The 25,798-nt window shown below is 39.8% G+C and overlaps 1 protein-coding gene across 3 annotated transcripts in view; it reads right to left on the minus strand.

Annotated features, from left to right (window-relative positions):
- The window catches only part of LCLAT1 (lysocardiolipin acyltransferase 1), a 121,551-nt gene that overhangs the window by 33,838 nt on the left and 61,915 nt on the right, over positions 1 to 25,798 (minus strand). For all 3 annotated transcript variants that reach the window (XM_075413131.1, XM_075413129.1, XM_075413130.1), the window contains one exon: positions 21,996 to 22,112. In XM_075413131.1, the coding sequence (XP_075269246.1) occupies positions 21,996 to 22,112 (117 nt within the window). The remainder of the gene's footprint in view (positions 1 to 21,995; positions 22,113 to 25,798) is intronic.

Consider the following 25,798-nt stretch of genomic DNA (forward strand, 5'->3'; position numbering starts at 1 on the left):
TATTTGTGTCAGTAATGTGCCTTTTCCCAGCTTCCAAGAAAACATCCCAAATTTGGCCAATAACTATGAGCCTTTGAAGAATCTTAATTTTGCACATGCTCAGCAAACACTGTATAGAGTTTACAGCTCAAATTTAAGAAGAATCTGTCCTTACTGAGTATTCCCAACTTCTAGCCTTCAGTTCATGCACCATTCCCTGTGTGTAAGAGATCACGCTACATCCCCTCACTGCTCCTGCGTGTGACCACCCATGGCACGGGGAAGGAAGAGATCTGATTCAAATCCGAAGGGAACAATTATTTGACAGCTCTGGAAGGGAATTTGGAAATGAAAGCAGAAACCCAGCCTGGGAAGGGATAGCGGCAGTATCTGTTGCGTGATCGGCTGTTCATCTAGTGTTTAACATTGTAGAATAACATTAAATACATCAGTAGTAAAGAACATTAGGTTGTAAAGTTCAATACTCTGATGTAGGAAGATGTCAGACCTAAGGTTGCCTTTGCCTATATAATGGACATCATCTTAAGTTCCGTGATGATATACTACTTTGCCCCAGGATCTGACCTTGTAGTGCATCAGGGTTGTGCAACAACAGAGTGCAGAAGCTTTGCTTCATTTGCTGCAGGACCAGAAAGCTCTTCAACGAACAAACTAAGTGAGGGGGGAGGAAACAGGACAAGTTCAACTTCAGGCTGATGAGTCTCAAACCAATCATCATGCTAAATAAAACTCGAGAGAACTGTATGCTATTTCTGCCTATTTCATAAACAGACTTTAATTTCTCATCTTCTGGTTTGGCTGACTGGAAGTTTCTAGGGTCAGTTTTACAGTGCTGCTGAACATCCCCAGCTGCAAGCTGCACGGAAAGCACTATGGCTGAAAAATAAGCCCACAGGTGTCTAAAACCAGGCAGCAGACCTGACCTTCATCTTGTTGCGCTTCAATTTCCCACATGCATGAGATAAATACAGACCTAGTGAAAATAAATTCCTTCAAGATCAGGAAGCACTCTAGTACTAGAGCAGCACGCAGCATAGATGCTTATTATGGACATTCTATTTTCAGAGAAGAGTTTGAATAGTGCAGCATAAAAGCCCTGGGGCCGCACGCTGAAGATGAGGAGAAAACAAAATATTTAAAAGTTGCTCCTTCAGTGAGTGCTCAGTGAGGCAGACTACGTGCGTGTGAGGAGAATGGCATGCAATCACTTAGCTAAAGACCAGATCATCTCATATATACATGTAAGAAAGCCAAATTAAGATTCCACAAACAGCTTTGTGATGTTTGCTGACTTCTGAGTGTCAGATTTTCCAAGCATTATGTTCTTTCTCCCTATCTTTTAAATTTTGCTTTCATTGCTGGTTTCATCCAAATAAAATTACCAGTCCCCCAACAAATGGAATAAAACAGTCCTTTAAGATTTAGTGATATTGGATGCTGAAAGGTGATAAAGAAATATGACCTCACCCTTAAAGCATACATTAGGTTTTCACAGAATGGTAGGGGTTGGAAGGGACCTCTGTGGGTCATCTAGTCCAACCCCCCTGCCGAAGCAGGGTCACCTACAGCAGGCTGTAGAGGACCTTGGGACCTTGTCCAGGCAGGTCTTGAATATCTCCAGAGAAGGAGACTCCACAACCTCCTGGGCAGCCTGTTCCAGTGCTCTGTCACCCTCAGAGGGAAGAAGTCCTTCCTCATGTTCAGACGGAACTTCCTGTGCCTCATTTTGTGCCCATTGCCCCTTATCCTGTCACTGGGCACCACTGAAAAGAGCTTGGCCCCATCCTCCTGACACCCACCCTTCAGATATTTATAAGCATTTATCAGGTACCCTGGCAGCCTTCTCTTCTTCAGGCTGAACAAGCCCAGCTCCCTCAGCCTTTCCTTGTAAGAGAGATGCTCCAGTCCCCTCATCATCCTCGTAGCCCTCCACTGGACTCTCTCCAGTAGCTCCTCATCTTTCTTGAAGTGGGGAGCCCAGAACTGGACACAGTACTCCAGATGGGGCCTCACTAGGGCAGCGTAGAGGGGAAGGAGAACCTCCCTCGACCTGCTGGCCACACTCCTCCTAATGCACCCCAGGATCCCATTGGCCACCTTGGCAGCCAGGGCACACTGCTGGCTCATGGTCAACCTGTCATCCACCAGGACACCCAGGTCCCTCTCCGCAGAGCTGCTCTCCAGCAGGTCCACCCCAAGCCTGTACTGATGCATGGGGTTGTTCCTCCCCAGGTGCAGGACCCTGCACTTGCCCTTGTTGAACCTCATCAGGTTCCTCTCTGCCCAACTTTCCAGCCTGTCCAGGTCACGCTGAATGGCAGCACAGCCTTCTGGTGTGTCTACCACACCTCCCAGTTTGGTGTCATCAGCAAACTTGCTGAGGGTACATTCTAACTCTTCATCCAGGTCGTTGATGAACAAGTTAAACAAGGCTGGGCCCAGTACTGACACCTGGGGGACACCACTAGTTACCAGCCTCCAACTAGACTCAGCGCCGCTGATGACAACCCTCTGAGTTCTGCCATTCAGCCAGTTCTCTATCCACTTCACCGACCACTCATCCTGCCCATACTTCCTGAGCTTCCCTAGGAGGATATTATGGGAGACTGTGTGGAAAGCCTTGCTGAAGTCTAAGGAGACAACATCCACAGCTCTCCCCTCATCTACCCAGCCAGTCATGTCATCGTAGAAAGTTACCAGATTGGTCAGGCATGATTTCCCCTTGGTGAATCCATGCTGACTACTCCTGATAACCTTCTTTTCCTCCACTTGCTTCATGATGGCCTCCAGGATAAGCTGCTCCATCACCTTTCCCGGGATGGAGGTGAGGCTGACCGGCCTGTAGTTCCCTCGGTCCTCCTTCTTGCCCTTTTTGAAGATTGGAGTGACATTGGCCTTTCTCCAGTCCTCGGGCACCTCTCCTGTCCTCCAGGACCTCTCAAAGATGATGGAGAGTGGCTCAGCAATGACATCTGCCAGCTCCCTCAGCACTCGTGGGTGCATTCCATCGGGGCCCATGGATTTGTGGACGTCCAGATCGCTTAAGCGATCCCTCACACAGTCCTCCTCGACCAAGGGAAAGTCATCTATTCTGTGTGATTCTGTGTGATCCTCTCTGTAGGCTTCCTCTCTTACCTCCAGGGCCTGGGATTCCTGAGGGCCAGTCTTAGCACTGAAGACTGAAGCAAAGAAGGCATTCAGTAGCTCTGCCTTCTCCGCATCCTCCGTCACCAGGACACCCGCCTCATTCAGCAGCGGCCCCACATTGTCCCTAGCCTTCTTTTTGCTGCTGATGTAGCTGAAGAAGCCCTTCTTGCTGTTTTTGACATCCCTTGCCAGCTTCAATTCCAGGTGGGCCTTGGCCTTCCTCGTCGCATCCCTGCACGCTCTGACCACATTCCTGTACTCTTCCCAAGTGGCCTGCCCCTCTTTCCACATTCCATGGACCTTTCCCTTCCACCTGAGCTCTGCTAGAAGCTCCCTGTTTAACCATGCAGGTCTCCTGCCTCCTTTGCTAGATTTCTTTCTCAGGGGGATGCACCGCTCCTGAGCATGGAGGAAGTGTCGTTTAAAGAGCGACCAGCACTCTTGGACCTCCCTGCCTTCGAGAGCCTTGGTCCACAGGATTCCTCCCAGTAGCTCCTTGAAGAGGGCAAAGTCAGCCCTCCTGAGGTCCAAGGTTTTGATCCTGCTTATCGCCCTGCTTCCTCCACACAGGATCCTGAACTCGACCATTTCATGGTCACTGCAGCCGAGTCTACCTCCGACCTTCACATCCTCCACCAGTCCCTCCTTGTTTGTTAATACAAGGTCCAGCAGAGCGCCTTTCCTTGTTGGTTCCTCCACCACTTGCATCAGAAAGTTATCATCGATGCTCTGTAGGAACCTCCTGGATTGCGCCTGCCTAGCTGTATGGTCTTCCCAGCTGATGTCAGGGTGGCTGAAGTCCCCCATGAGAACCATATTCATATTTGACATATTCAGTTTTGCATTAGGTTTTAAATGCAAAGCCAAACCTGATCTGTGAAGGAAGACTCAAATTTTGTCAGGTCAGTGACCAAGTCTTCGAGCTTTCCATTCATAAAAGCAGTGCCCCTTAGCAACTATAAAGCTAATTCACTGTGATTTTTCTGATTCTGTTTCTGAGACGTTCATAAAACAAAACTATCAATTCATTTTAGACTTGAACTCCATGTGAAAGTTGTAGATTTGGAAACAAGCTAAGGAAAAGAGTCAGGATATTGTCATTTTGATTTGTAGCTCGAGTGTTAAAGCCTCACCTACAAACTACATACGTGAACTGTGCAGTAAGAGTATATTCTTATTTTGGGCATTATAATATGAGCTCAGATGATGCTTCTAATTTTTTTCTGTTATACTCAACATAAACACTTGTCCTCAGCCATTCCAAAGATATTCAAACCTCTGTAATACACACCACTGGATAACACAGAGGTAAAAGATTGTCTCCTGCTTGCCTCTGGCCGTAGGTTTACCATAGATGAAGGACTCCTGTCCTGAGGTGAGTGGTGGCTCAACTAATCAAATTCAACAGTTGTTCAGAAAGAAGGAACAGGACTGAATTTGCAGCTCCAAGCTGAACTTCTGTCACGACAAACAATTTGACAGGCACTAATCTAAATGCTTTGGGATTTGTATTTCAAAATTGAATAGCCATATGCTTACCATTGAAACGTGCCAAAGACATCTGTTCTCTAACAGTTTCTGAAGTTTGTTTACCAGTGCATCTTAACATACATTTAATAATTGCTTTAATACCTTCCTCCCTCACCCCCAAAGACTAACAGCTCCAAGAGTTTTAAAAGCTTTATATGTCATCTACGTCTGAACTTTTTATATGCCCATGGACAATTCCAAAACGAAGTCAGGATAAGCACCGCCATCTATCAAGCAATCTGCAGCAGAAGGCTAAAGATAAATACACCTTCTTTTTCAACTTTTTCCTTCTCCTCAGTCCTCCCCAGATTTTCATTCTACACTCAGTCACCACAAGCGAGTTTCCTATCTTCCAGATAACAGGCTGCCTCTTGGCTGAAGTCACGCTGGAGCTGTTCCCCCAAGGAAGCAGCGTGGTGCAGCCAAGCCTGCACTTCAGAGATCCTCACCTCTGCCAGGCCAGCCCACACCTGACATTCTTACTCCCTGGTAGGGAGCATCCCTTTTCATTACTTCCACGAAGTTTTGGAAATAAGCTAGTCTTTACACAACCTTGGCATTACATATGCCTGCCTATCACACTGATTCCACACTAGTCCCTTTAATCATTTAAAAGCAGTAACACTGACATGACACCCACCAAAGATTTAAATTAGCTTCCAAGGATTTAAATTAGCTTTTAAAAGGCTAACTTGTCTGATTGTTTCTAGACAAGATGATACCTATGAAGACCACGATTTTACTGTGAATAAAGCATCCATTAAAATATCTACCCAGAAAAAGACAACTTAAGAAGAAAGGCTCTGTTTCAAGTGTGAATTTGCTGCTGTGTTCTATTGAAATGCAAAACACTGTTGTTGCTTATTATATTGCCACTTTCAATGTTGTTTAATTTACATAAAAATTAACTAGATTCTTCTTTTGCATGCATCAAGTATTCATGGTTAGCAATCTATGTATATTTAATATATTTCCATGTCATCATCCATTGCTAGATAATTAGTTCCTGGAACTCTTACTGTGTTTCAAACGGCGAAACATAAGAAGATCTTATTTAACATCAAGTTTCCATTCAAGAGGCAAGTAGAAATTTCCCACTCATCTTCACCTCTTCTGTGTTTTGATACTTTTTTCTGATGTATTGCACATTTTAGTTACTAAAGAGACACCTCATAGGTATCCAATCTAACCAAATTAAATGAGTATTCAACACAGACAGCTAAACACTGACCTTCTCTCACCTCCTTTGTAATACCTTTTCTCCAATTCATACTACCTATCCCAACATACTGACATACAAGACAGTTATGCAGAGGAAGACTCACTAAGATTTAGAATAAACTAGCATAAACACATTAATACCTATTTGAAGACTAGGATTTTAAATATCCTTGTATATAAACTTTACACATTTTTTTTGTCCTGGGCGATAACATATCCAACCACCTTATCCAGTACATTCAGTATGAAATTTCCTACCAAATTCCACAACTGAGCAATTCTGGCAGAGAGCTGAAGGCCAAAATGGACACTTAAAATTATCTTAACTTAACCTTGCACCAAAGGCCACAGAAATTCCTGCAAAAGAACTTCTACTTTGTGATGACATAAGACAGAACTGTTATATTAAAAAAAAAACCCCCCCCCCACAAAACTGTAAGATGTTTCTATTCTAACAGTACACCAAGACTGAGCAATACTGAGGTATTGCAACAGCTGGGGCACAGGTTTGATAGCCATCTCCCTTGCTGTTAAGATACTTAAAGCAGTTTGCAGTTCTGGGATTAAGTTCCACTTGCATCTGCTACTCTTGGCTAGACACTTTGGACCAAATTTCATCTTTGGTTAGCAAGACGACTTCCTGCTGTTTGTTTGCTAGTGGAGGCTTATTCTTGATGTTACAGTCATTTATTTCCAAGTCCAGACAAAATTTCACAGAAAAGCTACAGCAGGACACCTTACCCCACGTCTCTTCCCTGTGCCCAGCATGCCATTCATGGTTCTGGTACAGACCTTCCTGTCCCTCACTGAGTTGTACTTGCACATCTTCTGGCAGCTTTACTCAACACGGATCTGCCTTCAAATCTGAGAGATATGACCATTCAAGCCCATAACCCACTCAAAGCAAATTCTTTTGAGAGCCACCAGCTGGCCGGCTGTCATCCAGCAGGCAAGTTTGGCAGGGGGAACCTTATTATTCATGACTGTTTATAAAATGGAGAGCAGCAACCCATAGCTGCCTCTACTGTGTAACCTCCTCCACCACCCTCTGTTGGTAAACAAATGGAAACTACTGAACTCAACCAATCTTACTTGTATTCCTACTAATTGAATTTCACTCAAAATGTCATATATGGCGTGCATTATTTATACTGAACAAAAAAAAAAAAGGAACCCAATATATCTCAGTAATGTTGAGTTGGAAATGTTACCATCACAAGTGTCTGCCGTGTGGCAAGAAATCTGATTCATCGTACACTGGATTCAAACATTATTGTACTGGGAAACTGCCAGGCATCAGCACAACCAGGGCTGCCTGGGGTGGACGTAGACAGAGCAGAAGCCTCACAGAGGCGGCAGACGGGTCCTTCTGACAAGTACCTGTTGTGGAGTGATTTTGTTGAGGGAAGTTAGAAAAGCATCATGTTTTTCATGCTTGAGAGAGGGGCCTATCCAAATTATGGCTTCTTTCAAGAAGAGAACAAACTGAGTGTAATACACAGAAATAACTAGTAATTAATAGCACCACAGTCAGTGTTGGAAGAAGACTGTAGTGCACAGAGAGCAGAAAGAAGAAACGTCCAAAAGACAAAATCAGGAAGGCTTGGGTTTTCTTAGTTCTCTTGAACTTCAGAGTTGATAAAAGTTTCTTCCCTCTGCTGTCAGATGAAGACAGAAACAAGGATGGAGTGGCATAAGAGAGAAGGAACCTTAAAGAATTAACTCTGTCTTCTGTAGAGGACAGAGCTGCAGTAATTTAGTGAAGAAGTATTACATAAATGTATTTGGAGTGTGCAGGGAGGCGTAGGAGGAGATCCTTCAAAAAAAAAAAATATCCTGAGTGTTCTAACCAAGTATGTGGAAGAGACTGAGAATTTGGATGATCTTGAACCATTGTGTAACAGTACGCACAGTAATTCACCTAAAAGGTAATATTGGCTGATAAAGATGTAGCAGGGCATCAGGCTAAAATCCAAACACTTCATTCAGGATGCGGTACACCAGCAAAGGCTGCAAATTCCAAAGTTGCTATCAGCTGCCAGATGGTCATCTCCATTTTAGCAGAATTGCATACCCTGTTTTGAAGGCTGGACTAATTTGACTATTCTGACACATACAGGTGCTCTGTGGTCTGCAGTGACAACAATTATAAATTGTTTCCTTGTCTGTCCATTCATCGTCATCAACCTCCATCTGATGGCTTTCAATTAATCTCTCTCATGTCCAAGGTTCTGCTGATAAGCATCAGCTCCACTGGACCGGATTGCTTCAGTCTCATTTTACCTTGGTTGATAAACAGGAACATTTGTGATCTTCATCTAAATTTGCCCATTAATATACAAATATAGTAGTTACTGCTCTTTGTTCTTGACCAAAGTAGACTATTATGGAAAACCAACAGAAAGAATAATTTCTCATCTATGTCAGCATTTTGTTTCTCTTGTAACTTTAAGTAACTCCTTTGGTTTATTTCTATTTAACCAGGCTCCCTAGTGTATTTATCTGGTTCTGAACATTCTTTTGTATAATAAACACTGCTGAAAAGAACATTTTATGAATTACAATAACAGCCTGAGAAAGATACTTTATCCCTAACAGTTTCTGATAATAGTCTTATTTAGATACACTCCAAAATTCACCAAACATTTTCAAACATGAAATTTGCTTCCTCAAACCTTTTTTCCCAGTAAGGAGACCTAGTTCTCAGAGTTCATTGTAATGCTAATGAAAACCTTTTTTCATACTGACTTAGTTGAAGGATATCCTGTCCTTCTGCTGCATTATTAATATCGCCAAACCACTAGAAAACTAAGTGCAAATGCCAATTCACTTAGTGCTATCATTCGGCTCTACAGAATTTTCCATTTTAGCTACAGCACACGCTAAGTAGCAGACAAAATATATTTTACATGCAGTTCTCAATAGCCTTTGTTTATCTTGTGACAAAAGCCTGACCAGCATATTGCTCATGTTCTTATTTGTTTATAATTGGTTTCTTAGAGTGTTCATTTTTTTTCAGAGAAAGATTTTTGTGAAGTGTCATACTTCTGGGATTAAAACTATACTGGCATTCCTTTTCTAGATAATGGCTCTTGATTTTTCTCCACATCAGATATATATACCAAATTCCATGGAGGAAAAGGCAACATGGCATTTCTGCTCCATAAAATAGAAGTACAATTTAGTAACAAAAATCAGCAAAGAAATATATCAATGGAAAATTAGACTAAAATTTTTGTGTTTTGTTTGTTGGGTTGTTTGTTTTTAAGGGATTGAAATCTGAGACCTAGAAAATGCTTATTATGCAACCATGTTTAAATATCCCATTTGATACAGCATTATTTCCTAAAGTGTACTCTGGATTACTCATAGATATAACACACATTATTGCATATATAAGATACAGATATGAGAACCTGCTGTCAGTACACATCCTCAAAACCCCCTTAAATCTTTCATCTACCTCCACTACTTCCATCCTTTCATATTTGCCACAACTCTTCTATTAAATAATGAAAATATTTTAGGAACATGTTTCTGTATAGCAAAATATTTTGGGAAAACAATGCCAAGATAACAACTGCAAAAGAATTTTTGAAAAATTTGAAAACTTTTGAAAATCAAAGCAACATTTCCAGAGTTTTAAACAGGCACTTGCAAATTCCAGCTTTCTCAAAGGAAGAAACTCAGTTCAACTCCAGTTGGAGTTCAACTCCAGTTGGAGCGGGCGGGCTCTTCCAGAGAACATCACAGATTATGGAACTTGTTTTATTCCTTTATAGCTTCTTGCATAACAAGACAACCTCAGAGCCCTGCCTGTAAAAGCGCTCCATTCTGACATGTTTTTTCTTTCTCTCATTTGAAAGGAAAAAGCATGCAATATATTGCTAAAAGTTTGTCATTCTAAGCGAAGGAAATAGCAGACTGGCAAAACACAACAAAAACGCTCAAAAGCATACACCACAAGAGGGCTGCATTCAGTCTCACTTTTTGAAATTCCTATTTGTCAGCATTCAATTACGCAATCCGAATGGTTCGACACTTCTCATCTGTTTCACTTTGACAAGATGCAGCGCCTGATGAGGCTCTTTGAGTTGTAGGTCAAGACAGAGCATCCCGATGGTGGATCCTGGAATGTTTTCCAAGTGACATGTACCTATTCAGTTGGGTTCCTCCTCTCGACCAGCTAAGAGGAGGTAATGGACCTGGAGCAAGAAGCCAGTGAAATAATTCCAAGCATTCAGAACATTTTGCAGACTGAGTGAGGTCACTCTGCTCATATTCGGGATTAGTTGAAAGCCATGTTGGCTTTGTTACCACAATTTCTTCAGTTTGGGTGTAAAGCAGCCCTAGTCTAGCCACGGAACTTTCAGTCAGCTCAAAGGGAGTGGCAGAGGAAAATCATTCTGCTTGTAAAAAATCATGGGGGATATATCCTTGCTGCATAAACTTACAAAGGCTAAGTAAGATTTGTTTTCTCTAACTGTATTAAGAAGGTTTTAGAATATGATGCTCATCCTAGACAGTTTGCCAAGGAAGACAGGACTCAGCCACCAAAACTCCTCTCTCTCTATATATATGCAGCTTCATATATACACAATATACCATACCTTATAGAAAAAAACCCACCATGTGAGTCATAGGCTCATTATATTCCATCAGCATTCGGCTGTTTGATTTTAATGAATTCTGTGCTGTCCACTGCCATCCAAACAAGATGACTTGAAAAAGAATATGCTGCTGGTTGATTACAACATGTGCCAGAACACAGAAAGGCACAAGACTGAAAGTCAAGAGAATTTATCCCTTCAAGGAGGAGAATAATCCTTTGAAAACACTGCTGTTAATTTTAAAATATATACATAATTTCTAATTTATGAGTGCATGCTTATGTGTGTGTCTCGGTGTGTAATGTCAACTGAATTCGTTAGCACCACAGGTAGCATAAATCCTGATGAATCTCCACAGCCTCTCAGTATGGTTTTGAATGATTATTAACAGGTTTATTAAATATTTGCAATGCTGTGGACATGCAGAATGCACTGAGACAGCCACAGCCTAACTGCTACCCGCTTCAACAATGCTAATATACCAATGAGATGGTTGTCTCAGACGTACAAAACCAAAATACCTGCCTCAAAACGACACAGTCCTAGCAGATAGGATGTAAAGAATGGGAAGGAAAGAAGGAGCTGTATAGCTGCTGAGCATACGTTTAATTCTCTGATCCATTTAAACGAATTAAACGTATGCTCAGCAGCTATAGAGGATAGAGGAAGCCAGGGAAGCTTTCAGGTCTTTTGGAAGGAAAACTTTTTGGATAAACGAAGGCAGAAGTATGACTAGCTAAATCACAGTGGTACTGCTGACAGAATGAACCTAGAGAGCACTTAGGCAAAGAATCCTTCTGAGGGATGATTTTTCAAAAGCATCCAAGCAGATTTAAAGAACACTAATTCTTTCAGGATTTTAAATGGGACTTCTGTCCCTAAGGTCTGCCCTCTGGGTGTTTGCCTTTCACCATCAGTACCCATAGCAACCTCCAGGCAACGCATACGTGCCATTGCTTACAAATTCGAAAGTCTCTGAAGCGTTTTTGAAAATGTCTCTCTTCTTTTTATTTATTGTGCATGTTATACTTTTCTCCTAATAGATGTCCTTATTGTCTGTGTGATGCCAGAAACCATCAGGAGGGGCTGGCTTCTTTCAGAGCAGCACAGTGAAGGACTGGTGACTGGAACAAGCCAGCTTGGAAGGTTACTCAGGTCCTCACTTCTGGAACTGTTTAAAATCAAAAGCACACAGTTTTATTGTTATATTGCAAGGTCAACAATGACAACCAACTCAAACAAAATCACAGTCTTGCATAAGTCTAAATACAGATGATATGCATTTCAGAGATGCTTATTGTAAGATTTTATTAGCTTTTAACAGTATGAAATGATATTAGGGAGAGACACTACCATATTGAACGTATATTAAAAAAAGTTCTCCAATTCTTAACTGGTAGCCATTCCACAGAAAAATCCATTTATGTGAAAATATATTCAAACTTTCCATCTGTACTATACTTGATTATAGTAGTTAATTCACATTGTACAACACTTCAAATAACTGGCATGGTACATAGGCAGTAAAGGGAAACCCTTCCTACATCTACCCATGTTTGGTGAGAACACTGAGAGCAAAGACCTTACTTCCTGCCCTCCAGAATCCTGCGGTTCAGGAAAAGGTTGACAAAATAAGTCCCAAAGACAGAAATATTTCAGGTTACATATAAGGTGATGAATGAGGTGAAGAGTTGAATTTATGCTGAAGTTTATGTTTTGATAAAAATCTATTTTAAAAAGCATTTATACTCTACCACAATTTTTCCCAAGCTCCTCTGCCCTCTTATGTTTTTCGTTTTTCAGTATCAGTGCCATAGCAACATCCAGGACTCAGAATGTGGCACTGCTCTAAAACATCTCTGGAGCAAAGCCTTGCAAACGATTGCCAAACTCAAGGATCTGAGTCAGCTCAGAAAAGTATGATGATGAGCTAATTTTTCTATACCGTGAAAATAATGGCAAGGGATTGGGAGGAGGGCAAAGGGAAGAGCTGAAGCTGCAACAGCAGAAAGGAATTAAAGAAACAAAATACTTAAGGTTTAATAATATATAAGCAGCAAATTTTGCAAGTAGTAATAAAAATTTCAGTCTCCTCTATCTCACAGATTTGGGGGCTATATCTGAACAGTTTGAGGGTTCCAACATTTCCAGTAACTGAAATGATGCTCCATGGAGCTTCTCCCCTGCCAGCAATTACTCATACAGAAAAGTGGTATCAGGAATACACAAAATACATTTGCAGCAGCTTTAATGCAGCTGGAAATGAAAACAGCTAGCATCTGCAGAAAGTGGAAGAGGGGAGAATCCATCAAATGTGACTGAGAATCTCCTCTACATTGGAACTCGGATTTGTCTGTTCAGCCTGTAGATGCTACCAGTTTTCTAATAAACACATCAGGAAACATCACCTCCTAACTGAAACTAAAGCAGTATTTTGTCCTGGAAAAAAGCATGTTTAGGCTCCTCTCTACTCAAGACTGCTTGAAGCAATTATCCACCTTACTAATAAACAGAGCTGAGAAATGGGTATGCTGCGTAAAGCATCTGATAATGTCAAGTGAAATAACTAGATATCAATACTATTCCTCTGTTTACAGGAATCAATTTCAACTTCAGCCATAATTAAATATGCTACCAATCCAACACACATCACCTGCAAATACACGGATCACTGGCTGACAAGAACGAGCCATAATTAATAAACTTGAACTTTGCCCGGGTCTTACCTATTGTCTGTTCTGCAGCCCTAAGTCTTTAAGAACAACCACAAAGCTCAGTACTCTGATATAAAAACCCAAATCCCCTTGACAATTCTTATTCAGTATACTTTATCCAGCCCATCACAAGGATGTAGTGAACAAGCCCACAAAATGGGTTATTTGGTGTTTTGTGTAGGCTCAGGGGTACACCACAGATACCACAGGCCCCTGCACTAAGCTTACTGTGCTGCCGTGAGTGACACTATAGGCAAAAACAAACCAAATAAATATTCCAGTCAGATGACTGACCTTTCAAAATTCACACCCAGAGAGATGCTGACCAAGTCTGGACCAGCAGATACACCTTGTTACACGCGCTCTTGGTCCACTGCCTAGCCAAAGAGCATAAATAACAAGAACAATCTTTTTAAAAAGTATCTTGAAGAGGAGATAAACATTAGATTGAAAAAAACTTAAAAAAGCAGGTATATCTTTTCAATTCTGAAGAAAATAATTCTAGTTTTTACTGAGCAATCATTTTTTCTGAACTCATCTGTGGCCAAGCTTCATTTCTACGTATGCGATCTGATGAGCTAACATCATTCCAGGCCTCCAGCTGAAGTAGTTAAAGTCTGCATTCGCCAAACATTACCACATCGTTACCACAGATACTGTGTACTCTGAGTTAAGGAAAAACAGTGGAAACCTCTAATACCACTGAGGGGTAACTGCTGGCAAATAACAGCTTTTTAATATGGTTACCACAGTGACTATTAATAACCTGCAAGGAGGTAAATGGAAAACGATCCACCGCACAGTATATCTGCTTGTCACAAGCCATGACTCACACGTAAGAGAGTGTAAGGAGATTATTTCAGTAGATGGATCTTGATAGGCTCAAGAACGTAAAACCTGAAATATTTCTGATGAGTACCATGGGCATGTGGGTGACACAAATAACAACATGTCAACCTGCAGACACTACAGGTAGCCATCATTCTGACACAGATTTGCTGTGAACCCTCCAGTGAAAGGCTATGCTCCCATCTGAAAAGCACTGGAGGATGGAAAAAGGAAAGGATGGGGGCTGACAGAAAATCCAAATCCTCCCCAGGCTGACTGAAATTACGGCCTGTTTGCCAGAGGTGGGGCAAGTAGTGCAGAATACTGCTCCACTAAGACAGGAGAGAGGAGATAGCAACAGAAACTTCAACGTGCACCAAAGGCCAAAAAATATCTAACAGAAACCTGAGGCTCATTCTGAGAAGTACGTCAAAGCCAACACACGCAGATGTTTGCGAGATACGGTAATCATCAACGGTTAACACGATTCCGGAAAAAGTCAAGCTGCCCTTTCCCATGTTCCAGACTATAGAGACAACTGTCAGCATTCGCAGTAAAGCACAACAGCCGGTACCAGATTTTATGCATTGCTGAATTTCACAGACATGCCTAACAATAAAAGTGTGTTTTTGAACAAATTCTTTGTTTTTTTTTTAATTAACTAATTTTTTATGAATTTTCTACCAACCCACAAAAGGCATAAAAGGCATGCAAGCTTCAATTTACATACCTATGTTTCTATATCAAAGGCTGTGGTATTTAATGCACAGGATCCAATTCTCACAAAAGCACACGTTCAGTTATAACAGCAACCAGTGAAGCTCTAATACTGCATTTTCAGCTAAAAAACTGCTCAAAGCTCTTTCACAATAGCTCTGTAATTTATAAGTATCAGTCAACTTAGTAACATGACTCTGGGAGGCACAGATGCACAGAGAACAAAAAAAAAATGTTAAGAAAGAATTTCCTTGCACTGAGGAATGATGGTTTAGAGCTGCTGCTTAATCTCTGCAAATCCAGCAGATACACAGGTGAAATTAGTTGACTGAGGACCTAAAGTCAATGCTCATGGGGCCACTTGTATTTTCCTATTCCCAAAACAGACTGGTTTTGGTTTGCACATGCACTGAGCAACCAGCAAAAACAGGCAAGAGCTGCTCTGAGAGACGGCTGTGCTGGTCAGTGTGCAAGCTCCGGCCTTGCCAAAATCCACAGAAATTTTGGCAGTGGCCCAGTATATCATTCTAGGAGTCAGAAATCTGTTCAGTCATGAAGAGGGACGCTAGCTTTTGTTACAACAACTGATCTAGCCCTTACTGTCAGTTGATGTGAGGCTTTTATGTCCTGTACCTCTGTTACACAGATGACAAAGGAGGCACAAACCTGAAAACTGCTACAGTCCTCCTTACATGGTTCAGTCTGAGCACATAAAACCTCTGCAGGTAATTCAGCAGACGCTTCCGTGATCAAGAAGTGCATGCCTCACTCAATATTTATGTGAAGAGGAAAGAAACTGTATCAAAAAAGAAAGCACTATATTTAATACATCCATCCATTCATTCATACACCCCACCCACCACAGCCAGAGCATTTCAGTCATTGAACAGAGCTATTACAGACCTGTATCAATTTTCCCTCAAAAAAACAAACAGAACACACTTGGAAATTGGCATTACTTTGTTTTACACTTGATAGAAAAAATGACATCTGTCTTGCAAGCTGTTGGTGCTTCAGACGTAATTGTGCAAAGAGTAGAAGCATAATCTACACAGGAAGACAAGCCTTGGGCAGTAGCACGGTAGCACTCCCCATTGACATTTCATCCACTCATAAAAGCAGCCTCATACCTCTCTCTCTTTCAAAGTCAGACTAAGAAAACAGCCCTGGGAGCTAATATACTTTGGCTACTTCAAGTTGGAGGGTCTCATTAATGAGTTACTAAATTGAGAGTCTCAACTTTAAACACCATTTACACAAAAGACGTCAGATTTGAGCACCTCAGCTCATTTGACAATTGCAGGGCTCAGAACAGAATCATCTGCTAAAGACAGTCCCTAAGCTGTTTAGGGCTTTATATGGGAGCTTACCGTATTCTCTGCCCATAGTGAGGACATCCAGATGCCACTTACAAGGACCTGCTGCGTAACTGTTTGGCCACTTCACACCACGCCAAAGGTGAACCGAACCATATGGGCCAGCTTTCAAGAACTGCTGATCACCAGCTCCTATTAACTGCCTTAGATATCCATCAATCTGCAAATTGCAAACTGTCTCCCTAGATTATTAGCTCAGTAGTGCAATATAAGCACGTTGTACCATAACCCAAATAAATGGTATTAAGAGCGAAGTCCATAAATACACATACACGGATACTCTAGCTCCCAGAAAAGCATACAGAATCTACATAATAGTTAATAAGTGTCACAGGATTAAAATACTTACATAGATACATATATATATATCCTGGATTGAATACCTAAACACAATCTTTCTGCCCTGGCAATGCAGCAGATTGGGATACTTCCATGTAATTACTGAAATGCTGTACAACTGTAAAACTCAGGTATAAAAATCAGAAGATACAGACTGGTTTCTGATTGTGTGTACATAAACATTTATTTTGGGGCAAAACTATTAATTTTGAATCAATCATGGAAACAAGATGAGAGTCCCTGTTTCTTTTCATCCATAAGGAAGGCAAACATCTTAAATTTGTATCTTTTTTTATTTTAGGATACTGCAGCTGGCAGCTGTTATCTGCAATGTGTTTTTCAGTTGGCTAATGATGAACCAGAAATAAATTTGAAGCTGAGATACTACAATAAGGCAAATAATTCTGACACTTCATCATACCATAAAACCAGTAAAATATAAACCCCATTATAAGAACATCCAGTCCAATGTATCCAGATATTAAAGGCTGTTGATGGATATAGAGGAAGTGTCAAAAAGAGGTCAGTTAAAATTTAATGTTGGCAGAAATGATTGCCTGCAAAAGTATGAATAATCTTCTAATGATGCCTTAAAGCCTCAGCTCTGTCTTAACACTTACTGTTTACTTAGTCCTGAGAAAATACTTAAAAGCCATGAAGCAATTTTAAGAAAACATTCGTAAACAACTATTTTCTCTTGACAGACTATTTGACTACAATTACAGATATTATGCCAAGATAATATATGTAATTCAATGAATCCAGATAATATTGAATCAAATCAACTAGTATTATTTTCCATCTATTTGAAACTGAACATTCAAGCCATCTGAACTTTCAATGTCATTTGGCACTTCAGAAAAAACTTTATAAAAAACACAGCCAGGCCTGAAAAGCTATACTTAATTTCTGCGTAACCTTCTGACCTTTCATAAAACAATCTCACAAACTAGATCTTCAAGAGCATTATACAAACCAGAAATGTTTTAATTAAACACTGTTAAAGGCATGCTTATATAAAAGTTGTCTTTAAATTCCTACACATTTCTGTCTTTTTCAAGGTCCCATATTTTGTAAAAGATGATTTGCCTTAACCCAAGCTCTGCCAAAGTTCTTAACCCAAGTTCTCCACACATAACACCTATTCGAAGTTTCAGGCTTCAAAAAAGGATTAGACATATTTTGAGGAGGTGGTTAGAGAGAGGTATATAATGATGTTACAAAAAAGAAAAAATATCATGACCCATCTTAATTTTGGTGTCTAGAGTTCATTTTCTGCTGCTCATCCACATGTTCTGACTATCTTTTCAAAAAATGCTCATCTTTGTTTCTGAAACAAACATAGCATAAAGCTCTAGTAATTTTTCACCAGGTGTTGATTGAAACCAGGATTCATAACAGCTGAGGCAAGACAAATTACATACTTCATCAAGTGAACAGAATTAGAAAGACATAAAATCAACTATTTTATTTCCCTTTACTTTCTATCAATAGCCAACTAAACAGATGTGATAGTGTTCTGAATAAAGCACACAGCATTCCAGTGGTCACTTTGGTCAACAAAGGTTTAGTCTTCCACATGGTAATTCCTCTGGCTGCCACGATAAGTCATCAAAGTGATCAAACGTGCTTCAGCACTAAGAAAATGTATAACTCATTGAGTTCATACACTTTCTTTAAGTATTTTGATAGACTAGGGTCAGAGTGTTTGCAGAAGCAAACTGTAAAGCATGCTAGGAAAAAAGGCTAGTGCTATTTTGAACAACATGCATCAGTAAAGATTAATAAAGAATCTCACAAACCTGCTTTATCTGTTGAAGAGACTATCACAATTGACTAGAAATTCAATAATCGTTCCCAAGAAGGATGATGATCTTGTAGGGGTGAAAAGTGCACAGTTTTTGTTAATCTATATTTAGCCTGAGTATATTTAATACTTTTTCATCTTCATTAGTCCTTACTGAGATTTTTGTTCCTCTCTTACTCATTTCCACATCTTCAGATAACATTCTATACCACATATCAGGTAGCAAGCTGACCTTACTCAGCCACCATGAGGTCTTTCCCTTTTTGTGTTCTCATGTCCACACTGTATTTTCTCGTACCGTGCACAAATAATGACATTATATTAAACCATCCTACTTAAAATTATTATTGAGCCAAAGGAACACACTTCTTCAAAAAACAATACTGAATCAAATTTATGTCTTTCTCTTGCTTAAAAAATAGCAAGAACTGCAGTCCTTATTCTCCTGAGTATATTATTAATTATACATCTAAAGCATGTTCATAGTCTGTGTTTACTCTAGGGTGATTCTAAGGTTTATATGAATGAGAAAACAGTAATGTGATCATTTACAAGTAAAATAAAATTTTCATTGTCTTGGCACCTGAGCATAATGAAACGAAAAACCAGTCAGCCTTTACCTGGGTTTCTGTTTTGAAGAGTCAGCTCAGGCGGTAAGAGCTATCACTCACAAAGAGCTAGAATGTGGGGGAAAAAAAGGTAATAGCCTAAAAGCCAAGAAGACATATTGCCTAAACAATTTTTATTGCTTTTTTTGGTGGAGGTTATATAGATCTTTTTTTCTTAGCTCCCATAATCTCAGCAATGACTTAGAAACCATCATAGCAGTATCTATGGGCAAAAGAGATCAAATAGTTGAAATAATGACCATATAAGAGAGAGAAGGCAGCTAGAGGAATTTGAGTGTTGGTCACATTGGCAAAAATTCATTCACTTGGTTCAGAAATTTTTGCCACCTATGGAAAGCTAAAGACTGATAACTGCCTGGATTATGCTGTAGGAAGAAACTCTCCTGCAGAGATCCATGCAACATTTTACTGAAGGTTATTTTTTCCCGATTCTTCATTTCCTATTCAGAATGGTCCCTAATAGTTATTTTTATGTCATAGCAGGTAATTCTTTCATGCTACAGATTGTGATGCATATTAATCAGGGTCTTGCCACATTAAATTAGTTTCTTCAACATTTGAAAAGCAGTTAAACTTCTAATGACATTTTCTCCCTCTCTTCATCAACCTATTTTTGGAGCAAAATAATGTACTCAGGCCTGAAGTAAAGACACTTGAGCCTCAGGAATGGAAAACAGCCACGAGCCAAAATGTATTCACAGGAGAGCTACAGGGCAACAAGGTTGTCATCTATGCATAAAAATACTTTCAAAGACGTAAACATGATGTTAAAAACCTCTACCACTCCGTCCTGCACGTTAAAGTCACACACTGCTTTCTAACTGCACTTATAAGCAGGAGAAAAGGAAACAAGTCTATTTTTATGATTATTGCTACTATAGTAGCACTAGGACAGTCCAGAAACAGGGACTCATGTTAACACCATATCCTTAGCAATCCTAGTTTTCTTTATTACTGCTAGTATCTGAAATTAAAATTATAAAAAAAGGCATTCTAATAGTCTAAACAGTAAGTCAAACCAGAGCTGCATGATAATACTAGATACCAACTGTGCCACCTGTACCTGAAAATCTACCTGAATATCTATATTGTACAGATGAAAACATATTTATGCAGGTATATAATATACTCAAGTGTTTTAAAGCCAACTACAGTGAGGTTTTCCATTAAAATAAAACATTTCAACAGAAATGGTCTGTATTTGGCACACCTGTAAACAATTGAAAAGCAATTCTTAAATTCGTAAGTAATAACTAAATATTTTAAAATGCTAGTTGAACTACCTTCTCACACATAATTTACTACATAACAGCATACATTCATAATATATACAGCTTATAATGCCTATCAAGGTACCCAATACCTAGTAGATTCAATGCTAAAAGGACATTAATATTTCCCACAATACTTGCCTGCTTTAAATAAAAGTAGGATTTAAAAGCATTTCAAAGACTGGACCAAAAAAAAAAAAAAAAATCTAGGAATGTTTTTGGTTTTTCTCCAGCTTTGTACTGCATAAAATCAGTTAATCAGCCTCAAATATTTTCCTTTTTATAACCCAATACCCTAATTTGCATAGCTCTCCCATATAGCAATAGAAGAGAAAAGCTTTTTATAAAATTAGAAAATTACTGTATAACCACAAAGCTCGTTTTTGCTGCAAATGCAGAATTTTTTTTTTTAAGCTGATAGTATTTTGAGTGGAGAATATTCCTTTAACTGAAAATTTATTCCAGGCTAGAAATATTATTATACACTAGGTTAACATAGGGCTGAAAAATTTTAAGTGAAACAAGCTTTTGAAATTGCACAGATGGCAATTTTTTTTTACTACAGTAAACTGAGTAATATGCATTCAAGATAGATGAAAATCCAAGATGTCCACCACAATGCCCAATAAAAATAGGGTCAAATACATACATGGTCCAGCTAGGACTGTCCAGCTGGATAAAATATCGAAGTGTTTACAGTGATTTTAGGATATCTGCTTAGTAAGAATCAGACAAAATGCAAGCCAGTTCTGCTCCTAAAATCCAAGCAAGGGATTCCAGCAAGGGAAAAAAACCTACCAGCAGGCCCTTACTCTTTTTAATAATTTCAGACTTCTTCCTTTGGCAATCAGAATAACCAGCATGGCTTAAAGATGTAGAATTGCTTTTCCCTGAAGAACTAGTCTATAAGTCATTTCATATCTACTCTACATGTTTATTTTCTTCAACCGTACATTCATATATCCTGCAAACACTCACTCATCTGTATTTGAATCACTGCCACACCAGTATCATTTAATGCTTACACCGTTATGGCCTCAAATCTCATCAAAATGCCCACTGCCAAAACAACCCACAGACATCTCCATCTAATAAGCAAACACATCTTTATACTCTGTTGCCCTGATAATATGGACCTGATCTCTAACCCCAGATTAATACAGGGATCGAAGACCATTTCCAGGTAAAAACCAAGTATCATGCGTTCTCTTATCCACCATTCTGCCAAGCAGCACAACTCCTACTTTACACAGCTTCTCCATGTCACCATCACTCGAAAAAAGCTGGCAGCGCTGTGCAGCTGACGTGCTGCATCTACATGCTGCTGTGCATTCCCCTAGTCCATTTAACACAGCAACTTGTTGTCTCAGCTCTCAGACTTGAAACCAGAAGCTTTTCAGAGAGGGCAGTGTTATACATGTCTGTGCGTTCAGTGTCAACCACCTAGTTGGGGTTAAGGACAGACACTAAGGCTGAACTTCCTTGGGATCTTTTCCACTATTTTTCTGAGGTAGACTGCTAAACAAGCTATAATATTTAAAAAAAAAAAAAAAAAAAGTTTAAATGTTGCTTTCCGTCCACTGCATATCTTCTGGTGATATCAGTACCTATTATCAACTCTCTCAAATCGCTCCATGCTATGATAATTTTAAGTAGGGTTGCAAACAAGGGTGTGTTTGTCATCAGGATACATACAGTTTTTCTGAAATTACTTCAAGCAGTTATGTGAACATCAGCTTCTATAGCTTGGGTGAGATTTGTCATCTTAAAGGGAAAAAAGAACATATAAATGCAGAGCTGGATTACCTTCTCTTAGACGCTCAACCACAAAAGTGAATCCAGTAGTTCGTGGATGTAAGACGTACTCGTATTTTTGAAGTCCGTTCTTTTCAGCAAATTCATTGCTGCGGGCTTTGGTATTGGCTGAAGGGGAGAATACAAAGCACAATTTTCTGTTAGTGCGCATGTAGGCCAAGAATTAAAGATAATTATTATATGACAGGAACAGTACAAAAGCAGTTCACACAGTACAAATGTGCAACAGCTTTTCAGATGGAGGCAGACTGTGAGTGTGCTTTTGCTTGGCTATATTATGGTATGAGGAAGAGCAACGTGGATTGCAAGAAAAGCCTTTTTACCCTCTCATTTTAGAAAATAACCAGCAAATCTTTCATATTTATCAAATGCAATTCAAATTCTATAAAGTCTGTTAATAGTTCTCTGTACACTTCAATACCCGTTTTACATTAAAATTTGTTAATTGGCTTTTTTTTAATAAACTTAAAAGGCATAATGTATAGTAATGTAGGTTTTGCTATTATGTACAGAAATACCTTTAGGTCAATGTTTAACCACGTTAAACTTATTTTGGAAAGAAAACATTAAATGGAGGAAAACAGTTAATCTAATATATTAAAATGGTATTTTACATCTTCATTCTGAACTTGACACGTTTTATTCATCAAACTGTGCTGCAGATACCTATCCTGTTTTAGTTTTTTGACCAACTGCCCAGTGCCACAACACATGCTTGCTACCGTACGCAGAGTACACGCAAGGCATCTGGAAAGCAGCAAGGCTAAGCCCTGTGACAAATATGTTTTGAACCTCTGGCAAAAAATAGTCTCTCAAGAGCAAACCAAAGAAAGGCTTTTGAAAGCCTGTTGCTAAGAGAGCCCACTAAGCAAGGAAGACGTGGACACTAAAGTGAAAACTTCAGCAGGCAAGCAGAGAGGAAGCAATCTGTTCTCCAGTGATGTGCAGGAGCGTCTTCAAGCAGTCTCAGTTAGCAGCCAAACAGACTTTGCTGGCTACACATATTCCCTTGTTGTAGGTACTGCTGTGCCTCGCCTGGGGCTAGAAGACAAAGGACACATGCAATGTTCCTTTGGCAACACGGGGAAAAAAAATCAATTCCATCAACTAACTTACTAAGTAACTTGTATTTATATAGTCTTATGGGTGTTTTAAAAACAAAATCCCAGCAATAGATCTATGGAACAAAATCTTTGCCTAAGCAATGTATCATCTTTCTCAAGCAGAAACAGCTCGTTTGTTAAGTATCCACAGTTAACCTTAACAGAGATGGGAGATAAAGTAATGACAAACATACTGCTGCTTAATAATTTCACAGAATTGATACCTATAGATAAGTTCTCTCCTTTACAATCATCATAATTTTTCCTGTACAGGAACAGCAGCACAAGTGGACATATCAAGAGTAGCGTGAGATGATATCCTTTTTGCAGTAATGCACCTTTCTTTTTTTCCTGAATTACATGAGCTCTTTTTGTTTATCAAAAAAATGTGGGTGTCCCTTCTGAAGGACCATCTACTGACTAATAAATGCTATAGCATATCAGTATATTGAGTATTTTTTCCCTGTGACCTATTGTTTCCATGCATAACAGTACTGCTTTTCATACACACAGCCCTTACGATTTAGTGCACAGATTTCCTGACCACATGAATTGGAGAAAAGCAACACTCTTGCACGGTAGCCAAGCAAGTGATTCAGCAAAGGGAATCCAAAGTTTTAATTCTTGCCAAACTGCCAAAGCGTACAAATACTTGAAAATCTGACATCTTCAAAAAGTGTTGCTAAAATTACAGAATGTGTGAAATACTAAAATTGTACTTGGCTATGTAACTTCAAATTTATCTTTCCTTGGACATATGCATTATGTCTTCAACCACACAATCAGAGTATCTATTTTCATCTGCTCAACTACTACTTCATTTAATGTTGAAAACAGACTATTCTGAATCAGCGAAGGGCACTTGCCTTTAGGACCCTACCCCTGCAACAGCAAAACTTGCACACTGAGTCATGAGGAAGACTTGGAACAGCAGAAAAGGCAAGAGTAATCTAGTAATTATTAAATGCTCCTCTGAAAAGCCAGATTCTATCCCTTAGACATAACTGTATTGTACTATCAGCCCAACAACTTCAACTCTTTATTTTCTAAGAAGTGACACTGATCACCAAGAATGTTCCTATAAAAAGTATACAAGTCAAGAGTTCCTTTCCAGATTCTGTGGTGATCCAAGTAAAAGGCTTTAAATCAATTTATTACAAAGTTTTAAGCTAAGGTATTGTTTCTTCCAAAGGACAGAGGAAGTGTCGTGTTCATTTTCTGCATATCCAGGTCTGGGTTTCATGTTGCAAAGTTTGCAATCTGCAAATCAAGTCAATCAAAGCTTTGAGATACAAGTACCGTAAGTGTCTACATAGAACTAAGCAGTCCAAAAAAAGTACTAATTCTAAGTCTTGAGCACCTCAAACTGCACACAGTTAACGAGCATTCAGAAAAACCCTCTCCATATGTCTGCTCACTAGCACTTTGTTTCAGAGGGAGCACAAACACAAATCTCTAGGTGTTCGCCAAACACTTCTACTTGCACCGCAGGAAAACCAAAGAATAAATGGGCAGTTTCATTTTCTGAGCAAGACCTAACTGATGCTGGAAAAACGGTTTGGATCCTCCACTGCCCATTGCCTTGAAGTAATCATCTTCAAACCTCCTCTTAGCGCACCTCCCTGCACTTGGAAAGAACTGACTGTAAACATCTGCAAAACATCTTCCAAATTTCGCTTTACTACAATGCCTGTCTAAAAACGCATGAACAGCTGGACATTGGCACACCGGCCAACGCCACTCAGCTATTTCCTGATATTTGTATCCCTGCCTTGCCTCTGGACTGTAAGTTTTATATAACAGATTGCTCCCTTCCCCTTTTGCATGACCCTAGTGTAATGGGATTTTAGAACTAGAATAATGCTCCCAGCTAATACAGTGATCATTGTCATCTGGAAAAATCATCTCCCTCTTTCCTTCCTAATAACTATCAAGCCACAGGTCTTTGTGCATTAAACTATATTTATTACAGCAAGTCACGAAGGTCAAAGGGTTTTGATGCTATCCTGAAAGCAAGGGCAGGATATGCTTTCACTCTACCGAAAGGTAAGAATAATGCCCTTCCTACCCCTCCTGCTACTCTCAGCATTTGAAGGGAACAGTTTCTTACTCTGCTATTACTCATGAACAAATGCTCTGACTGCCATCTTACCCAATGTAAGCACCTTGGTGCCTACTGCTGCTTGGGACCCCTGTGCGAGACACTGGTGCCTCAACCTTTCAGGGGAAATTCAGAGCAAGTCTCCTGGCTCAGCACTGGATTCAACAAAAGGCAGAAAATGGGATGTTCCCCATGAAACCTAGAAATTAGAAAACTGATCCAGGAAAATAGAAACCCGTTTTTATATCCTGTCCAACCTAAGGGAATTCGCACAACAAACTCCCCTTTAAACTGCCTTAATCAATAGACCAGGCTACACTGCCAGTGCTGCAAAATTTATGCAGATGCCTCATCGTTTTGCAGTCCGGATTACAATGTTCTTGGGTGAGAGAACAAAAAAAAAGTGAAAGATGCCTTTAAAGGCTAAGGGTGAAAACACTTCCTTAAAAAGGGGAAACACATGTTCTTCTTTGCTTCCAACTAGTGAAAAACACATAAAGCAGCTCCTGAAAGAGGGACTGGAAATGAACTTGGTTTAGATCTCCCCAATCCCAGAAGATCACTCACATCATTTGGCTAACGGTGATGTC

The sequence above is a fragment of the Opisthocomus hoazin genome, chromosome 2 (genome assembly GCF_030867145.1).
Source record: "Opisthocomus hoazin isolate bOpiHoa1 chromosome 2, bOpiHoa1.hap1, whole genome shotgun sequence".
Taxonomy (NCBI): Eukaryota; Metazoa; Chordata; class Aves; order Opisthocomiformes; family Opisthocomidae; genus Opisthocomus; species Opisthocomus hoazin.